This window comes from Netta rufina, assembly GCF_964035555.1.
Source record: "Netta rufina genome assembly, chromosome: 28".
Lineage (NCBI taxonomy): Eukaryota > Metazoa > Chordata > Aves > Anseriformes > Anatidae > Netta > Netta rufina.
This window is the reverse complement of record NC_140152.1, coordinates 3,805,701-3,828,118: the sequence shown is the minus strand read 5'-3', so window position 1 is coordinate 3,828,118 and position 22,418 is coordinate 3,805,701. Positions and strand designations below refer to the sequence as shown.

The window sequence follows — 22,418 nt, the reverse complement described above, 5'->3', positions numbered from 1 at the left end:
TCAGCCAACAGGTAAGCTGCCAAGGGAGGGATAGTTGACAGTGGACTGTATGCGAATACAGAGAAAAAGGGGGCATTGTTCTGGAATTAGCAGGAGCTTTCTTGTTACGATTTTGACTCTTCTGCCATGCTGCAAAAAAATTGAAGTCTTTTCAAATAGACCAAATCAAATTTCTTTCAATGTCCCCCCACCCCCTCGTGTGTTTTTAACACATACTTCAGTAGTAACAACTCCGGATTCCAGTGTTTTGGAGTCCTCACTGATGTTACACAAGATGATATAGGCAGTGAATTCCTTGACACTATTAACTAGAGAGTGAGGCTGGTGACTCATTAGCAAAGACACTTCGCTGTGTCAATTAGATGCTGGAGGGAAACGGCCATTTACGAAATACCAGGGTGGAATGACTTCCACCTTGTATTGGGAAATATTTTTTTACACCACAATCCATTTGCAGCCCTCCACTTAAGAAGCACAGAAGCTTCTTTTTTTTTTTTTTTTTCCCCCAAGAGATTATTCCCTTTTACCAAAGTACATTCTCTCAGGGATTAACTGAAAAATAAGGCAATCGGCCTCACAGGAGACTACATCTTTCCTTCTGATTTTCTGCCATTCACCTGGACATCTCCTGTAACTGTATCCATAATTTTTGTTGAATAAAAGCAGAAAAGAGGATTTTGTTTAAACTGTGTAGTCTATGGCTTTCAACAAATTCTTCAAAGAAGAGTAGACACTTTGTGTTGTGTGTATTTTTTTCTCTGAAGCTATTTTCAGTTATGCTCCATTCTGAGTTGTCCATGTACCATTTGTTATCTTGGATCCTGAGTTCATTTTTGTTCTCTCTCTTTTTATTCTTATGGGAAGATGGCTGCATTCTGGATCCTCTAACATGGCGGTCTTGGAAGTGCCATTGTTCTCTGGGTTTCGTGCAGACATTGAGAGCCTAGAGCAGGTAAGATGTTGTAATGAGAGTGCAAGACATGGTCTTGGGCTGGAACCGGGCTCTGTAATTGGTAGGGAGCAATAGGAAGTAAATGTTGTTGTCTCTTAGAGCACTGTCTGAAAAGATGCAATTAAAATTGGGGGCAGGAGATTTCACACGTCAAAAAATATTTATCTGAAATGAGTAAACAGATGTTCTGAGCAAGATTAACAAATTTACCGAACACAGTAAAATGAAAGTTTATTACTAAGCACAGAGCACAGTAATTAAATGAGACCCATTTGGAAATGCTGAAGTGAAAATGTGCACTAACAGGAGCTGTTTATGGCTTCTTAGTGGGCTGTGTTATCTCCAACATCTGGATTCCATTTCTTTGGAGGCTCTGTGTCTTGGAATTTTTTGCCTTTTTTTTTTCTTCTGGGAGAACATCATGTTTATTGCAAGCCAAACTGAGGTGGACAGAATGTGCCTCTTACCCAGCCAGCCCTCTAGGGGAGATGAACTGTAATCTTTAGCTTTGCTTTATATTTTGTTAAGGCATTACAGCGTATTCACTTGTGTTTTTTCTATGCTGCAAATATTTAAGGACTTAGTTTTTAAGGACTGTGTAACTGAAGAGGTGTAAAAAGGAACTAAACTGCATCCTTGAGAACTGGTAAAAAGCTAAAAAAGTATTTTGTTTTAAAAAGATTTCTTCCTGTAATAACCTTATCTTCATTATACAGGAAGGCAGGGGAGAGAGGGAAATTTAAAATAGAATCATAGTGAAGACCAGGCACTTTAATTTGACATCCCAGTTCAGTGGAAAAGTGCACATTGCTTTGTCTTCTCTAGGATTTCACTTCATTTGGCTAATTTCTTACAAACACAGTTGCTTTTTCTTGGACAATATGAGATAGATGTTTTCTTCCTTGGGGGTTTATAATCCATATCAAAAGCTTGCTGTCAGTCTCCTAGAGCTATCAGCAAAACCAGAGAAATCTGTCCATTAGTCCCTGAGAAGAGAATTGGGCCCTTTCAGTATTAGGGAGCTGTGGTTGGAATACTTCCGTACAGAGATGTATGTTGATCAGATAGGAAATTATTACTGTCAAAAGAAATATCAAAGTTTAAGTCCATTCACAAGCTGCATATCAAAAATTCTCTGATTTACCTTCAAATGCATACATGTGAAATATATTGATTTTTATTTGCATGTTGATGTTTGAGTCTGATATTCTCTCACATGCAACAAATGGTGCAAGAAATATATATGGCTATTCAGATGAGGCAAGACCACCAGTAAGATTTCCCCCAGTATCCTTGTGGTAAGAGAAAGGAGGAAATTGAGGGGCCTGTTGTGGTTTTGGTTACTATTTTATCTCCTCCTGCTGAAGTGCTAGCATGACAGTTGTTTGTACTGCTTTCAAATAAATTCTCTTTCACAGTAATTTACGTAAATAATGGCAGAGAAAATATGGATGGAAACCTGGCTCAGGACCAGAGATCTCAAAACGGGACAGGAGCAGAATGACAGGATGTCTTCATAGTGTTAAATCCATGGGAAGTTTTATCAGCAGAGTAAAAGGAGGAAACTAGTTGAAGCAAAGAGTGAAAAGGGGTTTTGATTACAGAAGAGAAAAATGGTTAGGTTAAGTAACAATTCCCTATTGCTGAAATGGGCTAAGAAGAAATTCCAGAACTAGGAGTTACCATTGTCCAGGCTGTACTGGGTGAGTGTCTCTTACTGGTTTCAGCAGGGGACAGAGTAAGTCTCTAGGCTGAGAGTCCTGAGAGGGGCCCCGTGTTTTCTCGTGTCACAAGGAACTGCAGAGATTCTGCCATCTCTGTACAGTCAGGGGGATGAGAGGCTGGAGAGCAGCCCTGCAGGAAGGGAGCTGAGGGTTCTGGTCACTGGCTAGTGGAAACTGAGGCAGCAGCAGTGTGCCCTGGCCTCCCCTACGCCCGGTGGCATTGCTGGTTGGATGAGGGAAGGGATTGTCCTGCTCTGCCCTGCCTGGTGTAGCCTCACCTCAACCACTGTGTACAGCTTTGGGCACTGCAATGTAAGAAGGACATAAACTATCAAAGGAGGGCTCCAAAGATGCTCTAGAGGGGAAGATGTGTGAGGAGCTGGCTGAGCTCTTGTGGTTTGTTCAGCCCTGAGCAGAGCAGGCTGAGGGGAGGCCTCATGGCGGCCTGCAGCTCCCTCACAGGGAGCGGAGGGGCAGGGGCTGAGCTCTGCTCTCTGGGGACAGTGACAGGACTCGAGGGGACAGCATGTAGCTGGGACAGGGGAGGGTCAGGCTGGGTGTTAGGAAAAGGTTCTGCACCCAGAGGTGGTTGAGCACTGGGACAGGTCCCCAGGGCAGTGGTCACAGCACCGAGCTGCTGGAGTTCAAGAAGCATTTGGACAAAGCTCCGACATATGGTTTGATTTTTAGGTAGTCCTGTGTGGAGCCAGGAGTTGGACTCGATGATCCTTGTGAGTCCCTTCCAACTCAGGATATTCTGTGATTTTACGATTTCAAGTCCTTGAACTTTTTTTTCCTTTATGCCAAGACAGCTGTGCTGTGGCATGAGGCTTGTTTACATTGCTGGTCCTGATAGGTGTTCCAGGTAAAGACTTGTAAATCAAACATCCTTATTTTGTATTTAGTTACCACTAAAAGGCTGCCGCATGCAGCAATTGCTCCTGTGTGGTGTCTGATGATTTACACTAACCTGTGTTCAGGGCAAGCTGTGTGTGCTCTAAGCAGAGGAAGCACTGAAGGCAGCTGGGATTGAGATGAGTATTAGGATATACGCTCTGCAAGGAAACTCAAATTCTGGTTCTCCAGTGTTGCATGCTTCAAAACCCTTCTGTTTGCAATGCCTCTATTCTCCTTTCCCTTCCAGTATGTTGCCATGTCTTGGACTCTGTGACACCCCCCTGCCTTTGATGTTTGTTTTTTCCTGGCTTTAAAGATGCTTGCATCACATTCAACATCATCTTGCTGGTGCCTTAGCATTGCTAGCTCCTCGACCAGGTGCTGGTCAGCACTTCCAAATCAGAAACTAACAGTGAGCATAGTGAAATGGGAGCAGGAGACTTACCCATCTTATCTGCTTGTGTCAGATAATGTGTCAGTGTCTGGGAAGCATTGTGTCAGCTTCATGCCCTTTCTATGTCCTGTCATATCCCTCTTCCTGGCCTGGATGGAAGCAGTCAAAGGGTTAATAAATAAATAAGAAAGCTGCAGAAGAGTTGTTTCCTCACAGCTGAATGAACTCTCCAGCACATTAAGCAAGAACAGGCTTTCTCTAGCACTGAGCAGATGAGTTGGTTGTGCTTTCCCTTGTGTCATCTGCCCGCCCCTCTGAATCTCACGTTCTGCATCTGTGAGTAGAGAAGCAGAAGTCCCAGTGTAACTCCATCTGTTAGGGTCTCAGGGCACACAGTAACAGGTGGCTCGGTTCTGCAACTGGGATTCAGTACGGGGCAGTCCATTTCCTTAACCAAAAGTGAATTACTGACTTTGGGCAGAAGAAAATTTTGCTAACTTGGCAGCGATGTTCCCCTTGAAAAGTTGAATTCCATCCTTCTTACCGCAGAAATCCTTTGCATCGAAAATTAGGGACAAAGCTCAAGCATATGGGTTGGGTAGTCAGTGAAGATGCAAATACCTGTATAGTTTGATTTTGGCTATCAAAAATGTATCAAAATAATGCACCCACTGATGATATGTTACTAGTTTTGTATTTTGGCCACCGGCTTTAGCAGAGGTAAGCCCCATCATTCCTGTTGCTGCATTTTCTTGTTACCCTAGCCCTTCCCTCTGTTCTTGGTGAGGAGGGGCGAGGCTGTAAATCAGATTTCCTTGTTTGTTGTTTGCCCTCACAAGAGAGCAGTGTGCACAGAGCGGACCCACGTGCAGCTCCGGGGCAGCGATGGTTAATGAATACTCTGCGCATTGATGGCAGCCCCCCTGGCTGTGCAGCCACAAATCCTTCTAATAATGCTGGGTGTCGACAAGGTCAGGAGGTCACCACAGGCTGGTATATATCAAGCTTCACCAGAAAAATGCAACTTTAGCTGAGCTGAGCATTTCCCGGTGGCGCCAGCCTCTCCAAGCCCTCATAAAAGGACTGTCTGCAGCCATCTACTGCTGAGTAATAACAGCCACCACCAGGCCCCTAAAATTATAAGGACAAATTAAATTGGCCCTTTCCATATTGTGTGTGACTTAAACACATGTTCCTTTGCTTGTTACAGTAATAGCAGGAAGCTGTGTGCAGGGTTTTACAACTGGAAGCACTACGCTGAAAAAATTCACAGTTAAAGCTGTTGGTAGCAGGTTTGGGCAAATTTCAGTAGGAATAGTTTTTGCTTGATGCCGTTCATTCTAATACATGACAATAATTCTTTGTCTTCCTTTCCACAGAGTTTTCATTCTAGGATCTCACAATAGCTTAGGAACATTTATTTATTTATTTATTTATTAAAAAAGGGATTAAAACTAAAGAGTCCTTTTCCACAGGCCATCATCTTCCACAGTTTCTGAATTAAATGTTTCTCACATAATAGATGTATTCTGAATACAATTTATCAAAGCAGAAATGACTGATCAATCGATCAAGTACATGGAGCATGCCTGCCATTGTAATATCAAGATGTTATTTGTCCAAATGTGGAAAATCACAGAAGTAACTCTTATGGAAACTTAGAGGGGGGAAAAAAAAAAGACAAAGCTTCATAGAATTATATCAGATTTATTTATGTTTCACGGGACATTCATTAGCATTCTGTTCCAGGAAGATGGTTACTGCGTTCTCTGAGGTGGTGCAGTATTTCCATAAACAAGTGCTCTTGTTTCACTGTGTTCACGATCTGCTGACCTGCAGTTAGCATGAGGAGGTGATCTACAGCATGTCTAAAAATGGCTGGGGTAGATTACGGACGATAGCACCCTAGATGTGGGAAGTATTCTTACACCTTGTTCTAATGCCCCTTGGATATACGGGTTGTCCCAATAACCAAAATAATTTAAAAAAAAATAAAAAATAAAAAAATAAAAATGGGTAGATGTACATAATACTTGCAGAATACAATGTGTATTACAAATCCCTGGGCCTCAGAGGGAGGAAAGATAGGTAGTGAAGGCCTGGCCTGACCCCATCCCTCAAAAGGGAGGATGCCAAGGGCTCTTTCAAATGGCTGCTCTTTTCAAATGTAAGGATTAATTTTCCTGGCAGAAGAATGTTTTGGATTTTTCAGCTGGTGGGAGAAGGGGGGTCTTTAATAATCAGTGTGATCCAGCAGTGGTGGTCTGAGAGAGTGTAAATAAGAGACTTTTACTGAGTGTTTTCGTGCCTCTGAGGTCTTGCTTGAGCCTTGGTACTGAAAACAATCTGGGAGCTATTCAATTAGATTATGGATGACATGTCAGGCATAGTCTGAGGAAATAAATGTACCCCTCTCCCCAGGGACTAGGAAGAACACCCAGCATGGTGCACCTTGTAAGCGTTCCTCATCAGATCAGAAAAAAAGAACACAGACAATTTTTTCCTCAGTTTTCTGACAGCAACTTCAATCCTCTTTGCATTTCCCCTCTCTTCCTGAAACATCTGTCTCCAGCAGAAGAAATCCCTGGGTTTTAGCATCTGACCATGCTTTTTTTTTTTTTTTTTTTTTTTTAAGTAGTCTGAAATCTTTCTTCTTTCAAACTGTTTTCTATAAAATGAGATGAACTTAAACCTGTTCATTTTTTCCCCAGTTATTGATGAACAAGCAAATTGGATTAAAAAGATATGAAGTTGATGGAAGAAAAGTCCTTTTTTATTTTGACGAGGTAATGAATTTTGTTCTTACAATTATGTTGCTTTTCAGTGAAAGGCAAATGGCCAATTGGTAGGGCAGAGATGCTGTGTATTGCTGTTGATAGTCCCTTGCAGATGAGGATTATGATGCAGCTTTAACTGGCTGGTTGCCTGAGTATCTTTTCAAGTACGCAAGCATGGTTTTGGCTGGAAATCAAAGCATAAAAGAGGCAGTATTAGTACTTAGTATTGGAGGTACCTTCATTTTCACCAAGCGTCCAGCACAGTGTGTTATATTAGGGGCCATGCTGCATTTATTTGTCTCTCTTCACTTACAGTGTAGTTTTTGTTACAATGAGTCTTTTACATCATTTCATGCAGATTCCTAGCCAGTGCATGACCTGTGTAAAGTTTCAAGCTTTCAGAGAGTATATAGTTGGGAAAACCGCTCCGGTTCCTATCAAAGTGTATGATTACTATGAGCCAGGTAAGTGACTGATTTCCTTTTGATTTTTGCCAGCATTAGGGCTCTAACCAGAAGACTTAATTGTGATTTCTCATTCTTTCCGGCCTGCAGCTTTTGAAGCAACTCGTTTCTACAATGTGAGTGAAAACAGTCCCTTGGCTCGGGAGCTCTGTGATGGACCAACGTGCAATGAGGTAGAGAGCTCAGCTAGCCAGTGGGTTGGTAAGTTGCACCAAAGCTTAGATTTAAAAAAAAAAAAAAAAATGGAACCTGCAGACATAATGTCTAGGAATTAGGAGAACTCAAAATGATATTTAGAAAAATGTTCTATTTTGGTATCTGTATTAACAGAAGGTTTACAGATGTGTGTGTGATAGCAGTATAAAAGTTATGACAATGAAACAGACCAAGGTAGTATGCTTTCCAGTCACCAGTGACTATTAGAACTTGCTTCAGAGGCAAGATATAATGTATAAACCTGGACGTATCTGTGAAAAGTGAGAAGTTAATAAATGTAAAAGTAAAAACTTATTTTAAGTGCAGTTTGGTTTTCTTTCTGTAAAATATCTTGTGGTAGAGTTTGTCAATTAATTGTAGGAAGATCAAACAATTTCACTTGTCAGAGACAGGAATAACTTTTTCCAGAATCTACAGTTTCCTTCCTATCCTGTATGTCATCCAAACTGTGGGAGAGTTGCATTATCCTGTACCAGCAGTCTGCTGCAGCTTTCTTCCCAGAGCATTTTAGTCCACTAAGTTTGTAATTTCTATGAGAAGTCTTAGGGAATTCAACATGAAAACTTACATGAGAGATAGGGCAGCAGTTTTCTTATTTTTCTTTCCCCCATGCTATGTAAACATATTCCTTTGGATGTTTGACTGAATTTGAATTTATGATATGTTTTCATTTACTTTTCAGGTTTTTTTCACTCTGGACCATGCAATAATATTTTTGGCTGCTTGGAGGATGAGTATTTTGAGCAATGTATGTGTTCACGAGACTGTGGCTATGATGGGGAGCCTGTGTGTGGATCAGATGGGCAGATTTACCAGAACCATTGCCAAATGGAAGTAGCATCATGCAGGAATAATACGAGGATAGAACAGATCCCCATGTCACAATGTTCTACATGTAAGTTTCATTCAACTCCCTTTTTCTCTTACGACCTAGCTAGGGAATGCTACAGATCTTCATCTGAGCAAACGATAATTGTGTGCGGTAGGGAAAAGAGGAGACTTCAAAGCCTCCTTTGTAGTATTTTGCTACCCATACTGCAGGAGACTAACTTCTAAGAGCAGCTACCTACCTGCTTAGCTCAGAACTGGATTTTCTGATATCACAAATACATGCTTTACCAATCTTAATGAACCTGAGAAAATTTGGTAATACTGCTTATTTGCAGTGAATAATCCTAGGTAACAAATACCGTCCGTGAATTTTAACATACTTTGGAGGTTCTACATGGGCTTTCAAGATGTGCTGTTTGGTATACCTGAACTGAGTATATCACCTCCTTAAATGGAGACATTTTCTAAAGAGTTATTAACAAATTTTATGACCAATACACTTTTCTTTTCTACTTACAGCCAAGAATTTGCCAGAAGAAAGGGAGACGCTTTCCCACACGGCTGAGCAACCTAGTGTACAACAAATTCCAGCAGGTAATATCATACCTTTGCATGTATCCAAGGCTTTTTTTCTTTAAAAAGTTTAAAGCTTATCCTATCATTATACTAAAGTATACATAACTCCTAAGCACATTTAAATAAAGATGCTGAATACCTGTATCTTTTAGAAACAACAGAACATTAAGAAATCAGAAAAAATGAAGCCATCAAGGAAATATAGGGTGATAAGCATTTGGCTTCAGACTGTGTTGCAGTCCTTTCAGCAATTCTTGCATGATACCTGCTGTATTCAGTGCACATGCCCATTTCTATGAACAGTTGGCTAAATCTTGCAAGTGACCATCCTGTTTTCTCAGCCTTGGAATATTTGAGTAATACTTCAATCTTTTCTTTAATATCAACCTAGAAAGATCCTATTTGAAACCAGGCTGATGTAATATGTCTCAACAAACAACTGAGCAGTACATGACAACAGACAAAACCATTGCAAAAACTAGAATCCAGGTGGATCAACTTCTGTCCATAGTTCTGTGTAAAAATTGAGCTGGCAGTCCTGATTCTTTCAGAGCTGCTGTTTGGAATAAAGGCCTTAGTGAGCAAAAATTTTAAGGTCAGTAGATGGAGTAGCCAGGAATTTGGCTGCTCATTTTATTTGGTGCTTATATTCATACATTTTTTTCCAAGACTCATGTCAAGCTTGCTCCTGGCTCACAATAAATCTCACCAAGAAGCAGTGGAGGGTCAATAGAATAGTTTGTTTCATGCTGTTTCTAGTAAATAAACTGGACTAGATTTTTCCTGGCTGCTTTCCACTCATTAATTTTCCCCTGGCCTCTAACTCTCCCAACAAATTGGTAAAAACAAGTTAGTTCTTCAAGAGAAGTCTCCATGCCTTCCCATATCCTTCTTGTGCACCAAAGTTCAGGCTTCATGTGTCCAGTATGAGATAGGCTGTCCTGTTCTTTACCCCTCTGCTCTGTGGAAGTTGATGGATGTTATTCTTAAGGTGTAAAAGCATGGTGAATACTCTGTTAGGGCTATATCTGTAGGTCATCCAGTCTTAAAGTGTTTTAATGCCTTTCCTATTTTCTTTCCCTTTGTTTCAGAACTTAATGCGAATATATATCAGTTTGCTGTCTGTCAGAGTAACTAAAATGAATGCTTGTTGTCTTTTATTCTGTGCAAATGCAATGTACCCAGCATGGAAACAGTTTGCAATCTGAACCCTATAAAGCAGCATTCCCAAACTGCTCTGTAGGATGTTGTTGGTATGCAAGTTCATAGTAAGTGTTTTGTTGCTGGTCTACAAAATAAGACTGCCATTACATTGTTTTTCAAATACATATTTGATATGAATATGGTTATCTGGGGGAAAAAATGTTGAACTTGACAATAGTCCACAATACAAACGTTTTCAGAACAGTGTTTCTGAAATAATCTGTACTGAAACATCGAAGAAAAATAACCGTCTGTTTTCTGTTTTAAACAGACAAAGGTAGTGTTGTCTCAGGCTATCAATAAGATCAAAAATGGCAATTCAGATTGTGTGTGTGTGTGGCATTTGTATGCACATTAGATTAATAACCACATGTATGCCATGAGGATATGTTAAAGTGCTCACAAATGGTATGAGCTTGCTGCATTCTAGGATCTGTGAGTGCTAAAGCAGAGAGTCTCCTGGAAGGCTGATACTCTTCTGAAATGAGCTGTCTGAGCAGCTATGGCAGAGTGAGCATTCAAAAATAAAACAGACTAAATCCTGCATCAGGAAAAGCGCCCAGCATGTGATTTTCATTAATCCTCTGGCCTCCTCTCAGGTCAACCACACGGTACATGAATCAAAGTTTAACAAATGAATGAATCCCTCCTTATACGTGGGTCTCATTTGGGCTCACTGGTTTGTTAGCATTGAAGCATGTGATTGGTTTAAGTCGACTCAGGTGCTCTGGGTTTCTAGTGAAAGTTCTGATGAGCCATGTCTAAATTTGTGATTTCCTTAAAGGATGCAAAACTCCGGGAGCCAAATCAAGATTAGGGCAGGTTGATGGAACTGCCTCAGTGTGCTAATCTTCAGGAAATACCATTTTCGTGCAGAACCTCGTGGTGTTTATATTGTCTGAAATCCTTCTCTATTTGCCATATGACTTGTGCAGGCTCAGCTCGGTTTGATTGATGCGTTCATTGTTAGCTCTTGTCTATGTTACCCCAGCAATGGAAACAATGAGAGCCAGCTTCCTTCCAGCAAACAGTGGGGAACTTCATAATGTGTTTGGGCTCACTCTGGCAGACAGACCTGCAGTATAGTTCCATATACCTCAGTGAGTTTGCTAGAATAAACAACAGCTTATAAGTTATGCTATTCAAGGTGAGTAATCATATGTGGCTATCCTGAAAAGTCAGGATGAAGTGCTTCTTGTGGCACCTCGCTGTTGTCAAAGCATTCTGAACTGCCTTTCACAAGGCTGCAGCAGATGTTGCAGCAAGTGAGGAAGAAGGCTGAGGGTTTGTCCTTAAAACTATAACCTTTTTTGTACAGATGTGTAGGTTTTCTTTGCAGCTTCAGAAATATTCTCTTGATTTAGTGAGAAGAGCATAGGGTAATGGGACTCAACAGAAGTGAAAGCCAAGGGGAGGCACTCATGACCAAATCCTCTTCCTCAACTGTTCATTCTCACAGGTGAACTAGTGAGACTCAGAGATGGAGCAGGCTCTTCATGAGTAGCATGGACTCACCTTTGTCTCTAAGCATTGTGGCTCTGCCTGTGTTTTTTCACAGCCTGTTCCAGTCACATTTATTTGGAATGAAAGCTCCTGGAGCAGGAGTTTGGTTGCCAAGTGGACTATGCCTTTCTGTCTGTGTTTTTCCTCAGACTTGTCACACCTAGGCTACAAAATTATGGGTGGATTTCAGAGCCTAAGGGATCCTCAGTAGCTCTGATACCACCTCCCTGGTGCAGTGCTCCTTCGATTGCTTCCATAGATCTTTAATGGTCCTCTGAAATTGCCTGTATTTGAAATTGTCAGTCAAAAATGCTAAATGTATAGCTGATGGGGCTGGAAGGTATGTTGATATCACAGTAACATTGTGATTCTGCAGGTATTTGATGGAAAAGCGATATCAAAGTGTGGCACAGCAGCACTTAGTGGTGTCAGTAGTGCTGTAGTGTCTCACTCTGCGCTGCTCTGAGCACAGCCCACCCAGCTCCGTGCTGTTTGACCCCTCAGCCTTCTCCCTGCAGCTGGAGCCATGTTATTTGTACAGTTTTGCTCCAGCAGTTAGAAGGTCCAGGAGCTGGAAGCCAATTCTTGGTGGTATTATGATTCTTTAATTCGGTGTCATTATTTTAAATAAATAACTAAACAAACTCTCTCCCATCCACCATCACTAGAATGTCAGAGGGAGCTCTGCTTCTAGATGGAGTCATCCTGCAACACTCCCTGGCGGGCACACTGTTCACAGGAGCGCTGTTCTTTCAGGATTGATTGAACTGGCAATGGGCCACTTTTCCTTTCACCCCATCGGTGTTCAGCAAACATTGGCTTAGGCGCAAACATTTGGAGATGGGGGAGTGGTTTGTATGCAGCAGGAAATGTCGGCCTTTCATCTTTGCTTTGACTCCAGTCCTGCATTCCTAGGAAGAGTGAGGTCTGTGATGTTAATTCTGTCCCTGGTGGACAGCAATCATCCATTCGTAGAACAACTTCATGATCTGGCAGGTTCTCACGTGGAGAAGGCCAAGAAGAAGTGAACACAGACTGACTCTGCTTTCAGGCAAGCATTCCCTTGCCTAGGGCTGAGCCTGTTGCTGGGAGGATGTGGGAGGCAACAGGGAAGCCTTCAGATATTTTATTTCTAGAGAACAAATGTTTTCAAAGGCCTTGACAAGTGTTCTCCTTAAATAAAGCAAGCTTTTATGAGGGGGACTTCTCCTCCCTGCAACAACGATGTTTCGGTGATTGCTTTGGTTTGGATTAGAGCAGTGTATATAGAAAGCAAACAGGCAAGATGAACAGCTGAGCTGGCTCAAGGAACAGCTTAGGAAACAGGGACCTATTGATATTCCTAGAAGTTTTGTCTTGCAGTCTTACACTCCGGACAGTGGGCAGTCACCCACCGAGAGGCACAGCCACTTTGAGAGGGATGCGCACTGTGTGAGCAACCTGCCCGTGTCTTAGTATGGGCTGGAGTGAATGCATGGGGGAGAGGTACCCATTTCTGCCTGTTCCTGTCTTAAATGCTGGAAGCTCCTCGGTGGTATGAGACTGTGCTGAGGCAGACACAGCTCAGCAATTATTCAGCTTATTGCTTAGTGAAAGATGAAGTATTTTCAGGGTGCGGTGCAAGGTATCTCTGACATCACAGATGAGGTATTTTCAGAGTGCAGTGTAACACACCTGTGACACCTGGTGTTCCCAAAGATAGCTGCCTTTTATCTTGACTGTATATAGATCGTAGGGTGAACTGCTTCCCGAATTAATCATCTCAGTTAACGCCTAAAATTAGATGCTTTAAAATGAGATCTAAAGTTTTTTTCAAATTGCCTGGCGCTGTGATTCCTTTTATTTTTTTTACAGCATCCAGTTTTCAGAATGGGAAATCAAAAATTCCCATTTATAGCAGCTTTTCTACCTATATGTGAATCTAAGCATGCATGCACTGGGCTATTGACATGTGTAGCCTCCTTTTCACTGTAAGACACTGATTCAGCTGCTGTTTTGCCTCCCTTCTTACTATTCCTTCCCTTTAATGTCATTCCCATTCTCTCTGTGATGCAATATGCAATGATGAAATGCAGTTTCTTTGGATAAAGCACAAGCTGAGACTATGGTTTCCTTTCCAGCAGAGGAAGGCCCTCCACCACAGTCAGATCTGTCATATTATTCCTATGAATACGACCCGGACCCCTATGCCTCTGAAGCTGACGTTTTTGAGATTGTGGCAGAGCTGACGACAGCAAGCACGTTAAAAGTGGACAAGATTCAGGAAGTAGTGACCACAGTAGAATGGTGAGCCCTGAATGTGGGGGTTTGTGAGTTATAATTTATTAATTCATGTGTTGGGTCAAATGTACTCGATTCCTCAAAATGGGCATTCTTACAAGCGACTCGCTAGCCTCTTTAGCAAGGAATCACCAGGAAAAAGATCTCACTGGGACAGCATCCAAGTCTTCACGGCCTGGATGTCTCCATTCCTAGCAGCTTTTAAGTTTTTCTCTGCCCTGCCTCAGTGATGTTTCACAAAGATACGTAAGGGGAAAGTGACTTTTTTCATTATGTTCTCTTTTCAACAGAAATACATAATTTAAATAAAGAGAAGAAGCTCAGAATCAACTCCTGTATGAGTTTGTTCCAACAGACGACCTGCTGCAGAACAGAAACCGAATGATGACTACTTCCTGATGCCCTCAGAACTGTAGGCTTTGCTGCCCCATGGGGGTGGATCTGGAGCGCTAAGGGGGACACTCAGCATTATTCTTCTGTCAATTTTCCTGCCTTTTGTGCATCCTCCTAGGAGTACTTCCAAGGATGGGAGGCCAATATGCTGTGCCCTCTAGGTGAGAAAAATAGGGGCTGGAATTCAAACTTATAGACCTTTTCAGAATGTTTTCTCTATTATCAGGATACTGCAAATGCCATTTCCTAGTTACATTTAGAAGCTAAGTCCAGGCCTCGTGCTTAGCTGAACTGCTGTTTGAGGAAGGATGGCTGAGGAGTTTTCTCGCAAATTATTATAATAAAAATCAGTATGTTTTGCTAATTATGACATAGCAAGAGGCTAATCATCTTCTCTAGCCTATAAGTCTACTGTACCCACAATTATGTCCTAAAAGAAGAAAAACTGTCCTAATGCCTCCATGTTCAGGAAAGATGCTGGGAGGTCCATTTCACAAGAGAAAACTCAAATCCACTGTCAGACAGGGCTGAAAAGCTTCAGGTGGGGAGTTTGCTAGCCATAGCAGTGACCAGGATCTGGTGGGTGAGCCCTCTTCATTTTGCACTATGTGCTGATGAGGTTTGCTTGCAGCCTTCTCAGCTCTGCAGCCCCTTTCCTCCTTGTAACCCTGACATGAACTGACCCGAGGCACAGTCCTTTTAAATGCTCGCCTGACTTCACCAATCACTTTTATCTTGCTCCCACCAGCATTCCTATACAATGATTTTTATTTTTTTTTTTCTGGATATGGTAATCTATGCATAGGCCCTGGGCCTGCTTGCCAGTATAAATCACTGGTGTCACAGAGACTGGACTCCCTTAGACTGACCTGCCCCAAGCAATGTGGTAAAACTAAAAACAAAAGCTTTATTTCCAAAAGTGCATGAGCCAAGAGTTTTTGGTTTCCCTTCCTGCCTGGAGCAGCATTGTTCTCTTTGGAGGAGTTAGATGCAATTGCCTGTTGCAAAATAGTGTTAATATTTTATCTTCCCACGTCTATTGTTACAAGGACCCGGAGTGGGGTGGAAACTCCTTTTGAGGGTGTTTATTGGTGAATGGAAACAGGAAAAAGCCCAGCTCCATTCATTTTTAGGGCTTGTTTACACAGGAACCCTGACAAGAATATATCCCAGTATAGACATTCCATTCCAGAATAAAAGCAATTTTATTCCAGAAAGCTGTCTACATGGGGACAAAACAGGAGGTATCCCAGAAGTTGGGCATTTGGAGTTTCCAGTCCTTTTTGTCTGGGGCTAGATATTTGCAGAATGTAACTGACACGAGGAAGGTCTGGGTCTTGAAGTTCTCAGAAATTTCAGAACTGCTTTGTTGGAAAGTTACCAAGCCTTCCTTCGTGGCTGCTGTGAGCTCTCCTCACAGCATCTTGACGTGGCTGTTGCCCGTATGCACCCACTGCTTCTCAGCAGAATTTTTTGCCACGTCTCTTCAGTGTGTATGAACAGACCACGTCCTCACTGTGTCCCCACTGCACAGCAGAAGCACTGGCGGCTGCATTCCTGTCTGGCAGGTAAATAAATGCCTTTAAACTAAATTCCATCTCCTGTAAGCAACTGGCCTGGCAGATGCTTGCTATTGTGTACACACACAGGCCTGAGTCAATATTTATTCCCTGGGTAAATAACAGACCTAGTATGAGCTGCAACAAGAGGTTGTTTTGTTGTTTCTTTTTTTTCCCTTTTCTAAATATCAAAGCTGCACAATACAAACCCTGCTGTTTGCTGGTTCCAGCCTCAGCTGTTTAATGCTTCAAGGCTGGAGAATGAGACATTTGGTCACCCTGATAATGCCTGTGTGAGTGGCTTCCCACAGAAGATGGGACCTGTGCTCAGGGTTCTTCAGCCTCCTGTCCTCTGTCCCCTTCTGGCTTTAGTTTCCCTGTCTCATCCATTTAATGCTTTTAGATAGATATTCTAAGTAATTTCATATTGCTTCATCCTCTCATAGATCCTTGGGCAGTCAGACAGTGTCACCACTGGGCACAAGAAGAAGAAGGTAGGGAGATTCAGTTTAGTATTAAAGATGACTTCCTTCATTTTCCTCAGTCTCTGTTACATGTAATCTGCTAATTCAACATGCAAACATTTCCCCATTACTGCCAGCTACATCTCTCCTTGGTGCCAGCCTATCAATCATAGCTTTGGTCTGTGGGCTCACTGTGTGCCACAGCACTCACCTGTTTGAGGCAGGAGAGTCTTGCTTCTGTTTTATCCCTAGAAGAACTGACAGAGTCCTGGACCCCTAGCAGGCAGAGGCACAGCAGCCTCAGTGTCCTTCAGCAAAGGCAGTTCTAAATGGGATGCTGCACGTGAGGTCGTGTGCCAGGTTTTCTGTATCCTGAAGCTTGGGTTGCTGCTTCACAGCTTTCAGGGAAATTATTAGTCCATTGTCTCTTCTTCCTGTGTTCCTTAAGTACATATTGGCAGCCTCTGCCTCCCCTCACTCCTGCCACCAAACTAGCTCCTTTCTAAACTTAAAAATCAGTCATTTGATTTAAGGAATCAAATAAAGGAACCTATAAATACACACCTGTTTGCCTTTCCTCCCTTGTTACAGTAGTAATGGAGCAGGTCTCTGTCCTCTCCACCCCAGCTGCTGGTCAACAGCTTTCCCCTGTCCCCAGTTTGTTGTTCCTGTTTCTTGTTATCATCAGTAATTCTTATCCAGGGAAAACAAAGAACTATTTTCCTTCCATTCTTCAAAGTCCTAGATGTAATACGCAAACTTTTTAGGGCTAGATCCAGGAGGACCACTTGACACAACATAGCCGTATCAGACTCAGTATTACTGAAGAAAAGCAGAGCTTCTGCTTCTTTGGGCTTTGAATTGTTTGTGGCTTAGAGATATTTGCCTCCCTCTGTCAGAGAGATGCTTCTCCTTTCCTTTCTCTGATGGTCCCTCACTGCAAAAGGAGAAAAGTGCTGGTGGGTTTGTAAGACACAAATTCCTACATACATCGAGTTATGTTACTGAATAGCTACAGCAGTGCTAGTTATCAGTGATTTTTGCTTGCAATCCTTTCAATGAAATTAATATTTATATATTTGTAACTGTACATTATGCAGAGTAATCATTACCATGGTATTTATTTTAAAGCAATAGTTCCCTTGTCCTTTCCTGTCCAAGTGTTTTGGCCTTGCCTCTTTCCCTCCTTAATCAGCCTCAGTAGGAAACAAATATCAGAAGAATGTTCAGTTTGTTTGAATAGCATCATTGAAACAACAGCACTTGCTTTGCTGACACTGATTATTGATATTTAATGCAGAGTAACCTGGTTTTCATTATTGCGGATAGATGATCTATTTGGAAAACCTCAGCTCAGTTTGTTGGTTGTTTTTTTGTTGTTGTTGTTTTTGCAGTACTTGCTATTTCTGACTGGGTGACAGTAGTCTTGGCTTGCAGCCTGGCTCCACCACATCTCCTGTGCTCAGTAGCTGGCGTGTTCTCTGTGCGTGCACTGCTGCACCTGTAGGAGATGGGCTCTAGTTTTTCACCTGCATTTCACCCCTGCACGTACATGTAAACGCAAACAGTTCTGTGATCATTTGCATTTTGTTCACACACATCTTAGCAAGTCTGAGTCCAGAAAAGGGTTTGTTTTAGATTATAATAAATATTTTATTAAAAACTGATTTTAAAACAATGCTGTTTGTCTCTCTTTATTCACGTTGTAGGCTGTAAGCTTGTTTGATCATAGATCACAGAAGTCATGCTTTTACCCGTAAAACTGAAGAATTCAGGACCTCTAAGGAAGTTGATCACTCATTTTCTACCTTTGTGCCTCACTGGGTTATTCCCCGAGATGAGCTGGCTCTATTTTGTCAAATTTGCCACATGTTCCAGGATTGAGCAACAAGCTTGGTTCATAAATGCAAGGTCTCAATTGCATGTGTCATTAAGCAAAAGCAGCAATGAGTTTCTAGGGTGAGGGTTTGCTCAATTCCTTCCTGAATATTTCCCTTCAAGAGACATAAACCAGTCTTTGCCTCAGAGCAATCATGGAGGTCGAGCAACTTGAGGATGAATGAACAGGATTTTTTACACTTATTACCAACGATGGGCTGGCATTACTATGGTGGTGTACATTTGTTCACTAGTCAAGCCAAGAATGTAATTGGTAGAAAAGCTAGCACTGTACATTCTCCTGCCAGAGGAGTATTTTATTTCAGGAGAATACCTTCCACAAAAGTACCTCCTTAGTGCTTTTGGAATGTTGAGAAATTTGATTTTGCCAAACACCTGTTCTTTTTCAGTTTTAGGTAAAAGGACTGTGTGCTCAAAGACAGCGAGAAAGCCGATAGCAGAAAAGGAAATAGAAAGCAGATAACAACCAGCTTGCAACGTGTATTAGGAGAAGCAGACTGAGGTGTGTTAGCAAAAGCATCCCTGGCAATAGAAGACCAGGTGAGAAGGTACGTGCAGTGTCCCAGTAACAGATCTATTCCCGTTCAGCACCCCATATCTTATCTGGACTCCACAGTTTTCAAGGAATGCTGTGGCCTAGGTTTATTTGGTCTCAGCTATGCAGGCAGAAGAACGTGGCTCTTCCTTACCAGGACTTGCCTACTGGGACGTACTGCTTGCTGCTCTGGATGAAACCTGTGAAATCTCAGCACTCACTGGCTTTGTCTTATCCCCACTGTATATTGTGAGTGCCTTGGGAGCAGGGAGCTGGGCTGGAGGTTTATACAAGCAAATCCTTGGAACTTTTCTGAGGGAGAGTTTCTTTGGAGGTTTTTAAGGACGTGGTGGTTTTTTTGCTGTGGTTGAAGAATCTCCTTCTCACCTTATCCCGGAAATCTTCAGAGACGTAGTAGTAGACAAAGGGGTCGGCACAGCTGTTAAAGGTGCTGATGGCCAGGCTCACCATGTAGCTGATATACAGGTTACCGTACAGCTTGGAATGATAGCTGGAGTAATGAACGAGGAGGAGAACGTTGCTGGGTGTGTAGAAGGCCACGAGTGTGAACAGCACGAGAGCTGTGAGCTTCATGGAGTAGGCGTACCGCTTGCCATTGTCCAGGAGGGCTCGTAGTACTGAGCAGTAGCTGAACAGCATCACCACCAGAGGAGCAAGGAAAGCACAGGCAATGAGGCAGATGAAATAGTAGAAATAATACCCGTCGTCCTCATGCCTGGGGAGAACGTCGTGGCACAGAGTGTTGTTTGCCCTGTACAGGGGGTACGACTGCTGCTGCAGGGTCAGGGGCAGGGTGAGGACAGCAGTGCAGAGCCAGATGGCAGTGCAGGTACAGGCAGCAAAGGCAGGGGTGCGGAAAGAACGGGAGAAAAAAGGATGCACCACAGCCAGGTACCGGTCGACACTGATGCACGTGAGCAGCAGCACTGAGCAGTACATGTTCCCGTAGAAGAAAGCCGTGGTGACCCGGCACAGGCCTTCCCCAAAGGGCCAGTTGTTCCCCAGGAAATAGTAGAAAATCTTGAAGGGCAGCACCAAGATGAGCAGCAGGTCTGCTGCAGCCAAGTTCATCAGGAAGACAGTGGAGGTCAGCTTCTCGGCCCTGGTAGCCAGGACCCACAGGGCCAGCCCGTTTGAAGGCAGCCCCACGAGGAAGACGAGGGTGTAGAGGCAGGGGATGAGCCGCACGGTGACCATGCTGTTCAGCTGAGAGCGGGTGGCATTGTGTATCAACAGGTACGTGATGTTGTTTATCGTTATCTTTTCTCCTGGGATGGCTCGGGGACACGGCGTGATCTCTGGTGTCGCTACCTGCTCGTTGGTGACATTCTGAGAGTAATCTGTCGGTGCAAACACAGCCTGTTACTTGCATGCAAATGCTAGCGTTTTGCAGGACAGGCAGGGTACATGATGCTTACACCAAACACTAAGGTTTTGCGTTTTACGATGGGGTCCCTAGCGGCAAGAGTATTCTGTAAAGTGCTGCTGTGCCATGGGTAGAAAAAGCGGGCTGACAGAGTTAGGTGTGTGCAAGAGTAACCATCAGCAACCTTACTGAAAACTTACACAACTGCTGTTTGATGGTGTCCCACCGCTCACAAACGATTGCTATGGCGTGCAATTATCAACATGCCTGGGGAAACGCAGTGCTTCCTCTGCCCAGCTTTCAAAAGAATCCAATTCACCCCCTTTCTTTCCCTTTCATAAGCATCTTCTATTACCTCCTGCTCTAACACGAGGATGTGTCAATCTCAGTTAGAGCATGCACCCCTGTGGTAACATGACACAAATGAGTTTTCAGGGATCTCATGAAGGCACCTACCAAGTATCCAGTACTTTAAGAAACAATTTTTCACCCAAAGATGTGCACTCACCATCGTAGTCTGGAAAGGCCAGGCAGAGTCCCCAAAAGGCACAGCAGAGCACGAGCCGGGGTGACAGCCGTCTGTTCCTGGAGGTCCCCATTCTGGTGTGGCAACCAGGGAGCTGCTGGGCTCACAGCTGTGTGGGAAAGGCAGGCGTGCAGTGACTGTGCTTACGCATTTCCTTCTCGCAGTCCTTAACGCACGGAAGCACCAGGCTCATCCTGCGAAGTTGGAGGCCTATGGGGGTTGTCACGACATCCCTGCAGTCTCTAGAGTCCAAGCAGTGATGTAGCTCCAGTGGCAGCCACGGGACCAGGATGGATGCACGTATCCAGGTCCAAGGGGACTGTGTCTCATTGTCAGAGCCCAAGTGACTCATTTTGGGCTTCCCTCCTGCTCCAGAATATTCCTGAAAATAAAAAATGTCACATCTGATGCATTTTGCATTTGGTGTAGCATGTAAACCAAATCGAAATGCCTCTGAGCTCCTGCAGCCAGTGTCATTCCACTCCAAGTAGCTCTGCATGTTTCAGGTCTTTTCCCACACTAACCCAACAAGTTGGGAAGACATCGTCCCCTCACATAAACATAAATGAAGTACTGGGGAGCTGCAGATCCAAACAAACCTCCCAAGTTCCTAGGGATTACACAAGGCTCTTACAGCCTCATTTTGTGACAGTTCAGGGCTTTTAGTAGCTGTCTTGCATTCTCCAGATCAGGCTGGGCCTTTCAGAGTTCTTCAATTTCTGTATTTCTGCTCCTGCTTCCAGGGCAGACAGGGAAATGAACTGCACCTTCCTTCTTGAGCTGGCTGCGGAGGTTAATTAAAAACCCCGTGCATCGGATCTGTTTGCACTTGAAAGCAGCAGCAGTAGCACGCACCAGCATGGGGTGTCATAACATCCAAGTGATAAGGGGCAAGATCCCAGGGCTGGACGGAGACGTGAGACGTGCTGCTGCCACTGATAAACCCCCAGGACAATGGAGAGCAGCTCCGTCCAGCAGGAAAGGGGCCTGACAAGGGTCCTCAGGAAGCCTCTGCTGTTGGGCAGATAATGGAGAATTTCACTCACTCTTGCCCAAGAAAAGCTGTGTTTTTTTTTCTAGAGATGTGCAGCCTCCGCCCGCTAAACCCCCAGAAGAGCAGAGCACTCCTTTTTAACTAGCAGCCTGGAGCAGCAGCGTGCTGCTGCCACGTACCTGCTGCTTGCATGGAGATGGTGACTCTCATAGAGTTGTAAGAAGGACCCTTTGCACTGGCAGACAGTCCCTAAGCCTTTAGGACTGTAACAAGATTTTTTGCTGGTCCCCCATCCTCTAACTTTGAGAGTGTAAGTCCCTTTCATGCTCTGCCTTGCAAACATCACTGTGAAAGTCCCAAATACTCTCCCATCATCTGTGTATGAGCTCCATTAGGGCCACTTCCCAATAATCAGAGGGTGGGCAGGAGGTCGGAGCTTGAGAGGCTGCTGGTTTTTAGGCTGTTGCTCTCCAGTCCCCTGCCTGGCTCTGCAAGGAGGTAAAGACAGAAGCTGGAGCCCGGGCAGTAGGAATTGTAAATTTGGTTTGGCAACCCGAGGAGGAGTTCAGTTCTTTCTCCTCAGCTTATGAATGGCCTCTTCTGTGAAGGTTGCAAATCTGAGGCTGGCTGCTGTTTGATGAGATTCCTCTATTCCGAGGAGAAAATGATCCTATTTCCTTTGCTTTCACCATATTCCCACATCCTTGTGCCGAGCGTGTCGAGAGGTGGGGTTCCACTGGCAGGGACAGGGAAGATGCAATGTTAGATGTTTTGCTTTTGTGATTCTCTCAGGATTTATGAACCATTACAGAATGACTCATGTGGCCGCATATTTTCCATGCCT

At 43.5% G+C, this 22,418-nt stretch overlaps 2 protein-coding genes across 2 annotated transcripts in view; one reads left to right on the top strand and one right to left on the bottom strand.

The window, feature by feature from the left end:
* CPAMD8 (C3 and PZP like alpha-2-macroglobulin domain containing 8) overlaps nucleotides 1–17,820 on the top strand; it is a gene marked incomplete at its 5' end in the record, with an annotated part of 53,097 nt that extends 35,277 nt beyond the window's left edge. Inside the window, 8 exons of the mRNA XM_084302928.1 lie at nucleotides 865–952; nucleotides 6,679–6,753; nucleotides 7,103–7,208; nucleotides 7,299–7,409; nucleotides 8,107–8,319; nucleotides 8,775–8,849; nucleotides 13,658–13,823; nucleotides 14,108–17,820. Coding sequence (XP_084159054.1) covers nucleotides 865–952; nucleotides 6,679–6,753; nucleotides 7,103–7,208; nucleotides 7,299–7,409; nucleotides 8,107–8,319; nucleotides 8,775–8,849; nucleotides 13,658–13,823; nucleotide 14,108 — 835 coding nt within the window. The 3' untranslated portion in view covers nucleotides 14,109–17,820. The remainder of the gene's footprint in view (nucleotides 1–864; nucleotides 953–6,678; nucleotides 6,754–7,102; nucleotides 7,209–7,298; nucleotides 7,410–8,106; nucleotides 8,320–8,774; nucleotides 8,850–13,657; nucleotides 13,824–14,107) is intronic.
* Nucleotides 17,821–18,952: 1,132 nt separating this feature from the next.
* On the bottom strand, nucleotides 18,953–20,653 carry F2RL3 (F2R like thrombin or trypsin receptor 3; the record flags this gene model as incomplete). Its single annotated transcript, XM_084302541.1, has 2 exons — nucleotides 18,953–20,028; nucleotides 20,563–20,653. 2 exons carry the CDS (start codon nucleotides 20,651–20,653, stop codon nucleotides 18,953–18,955), a joined length of 1,167 nt encoding a protein of 388 aa, XP_084158667.1.
* Nucleotides 20,654–22,418: the final 1,765 nt, after the last annotated feature.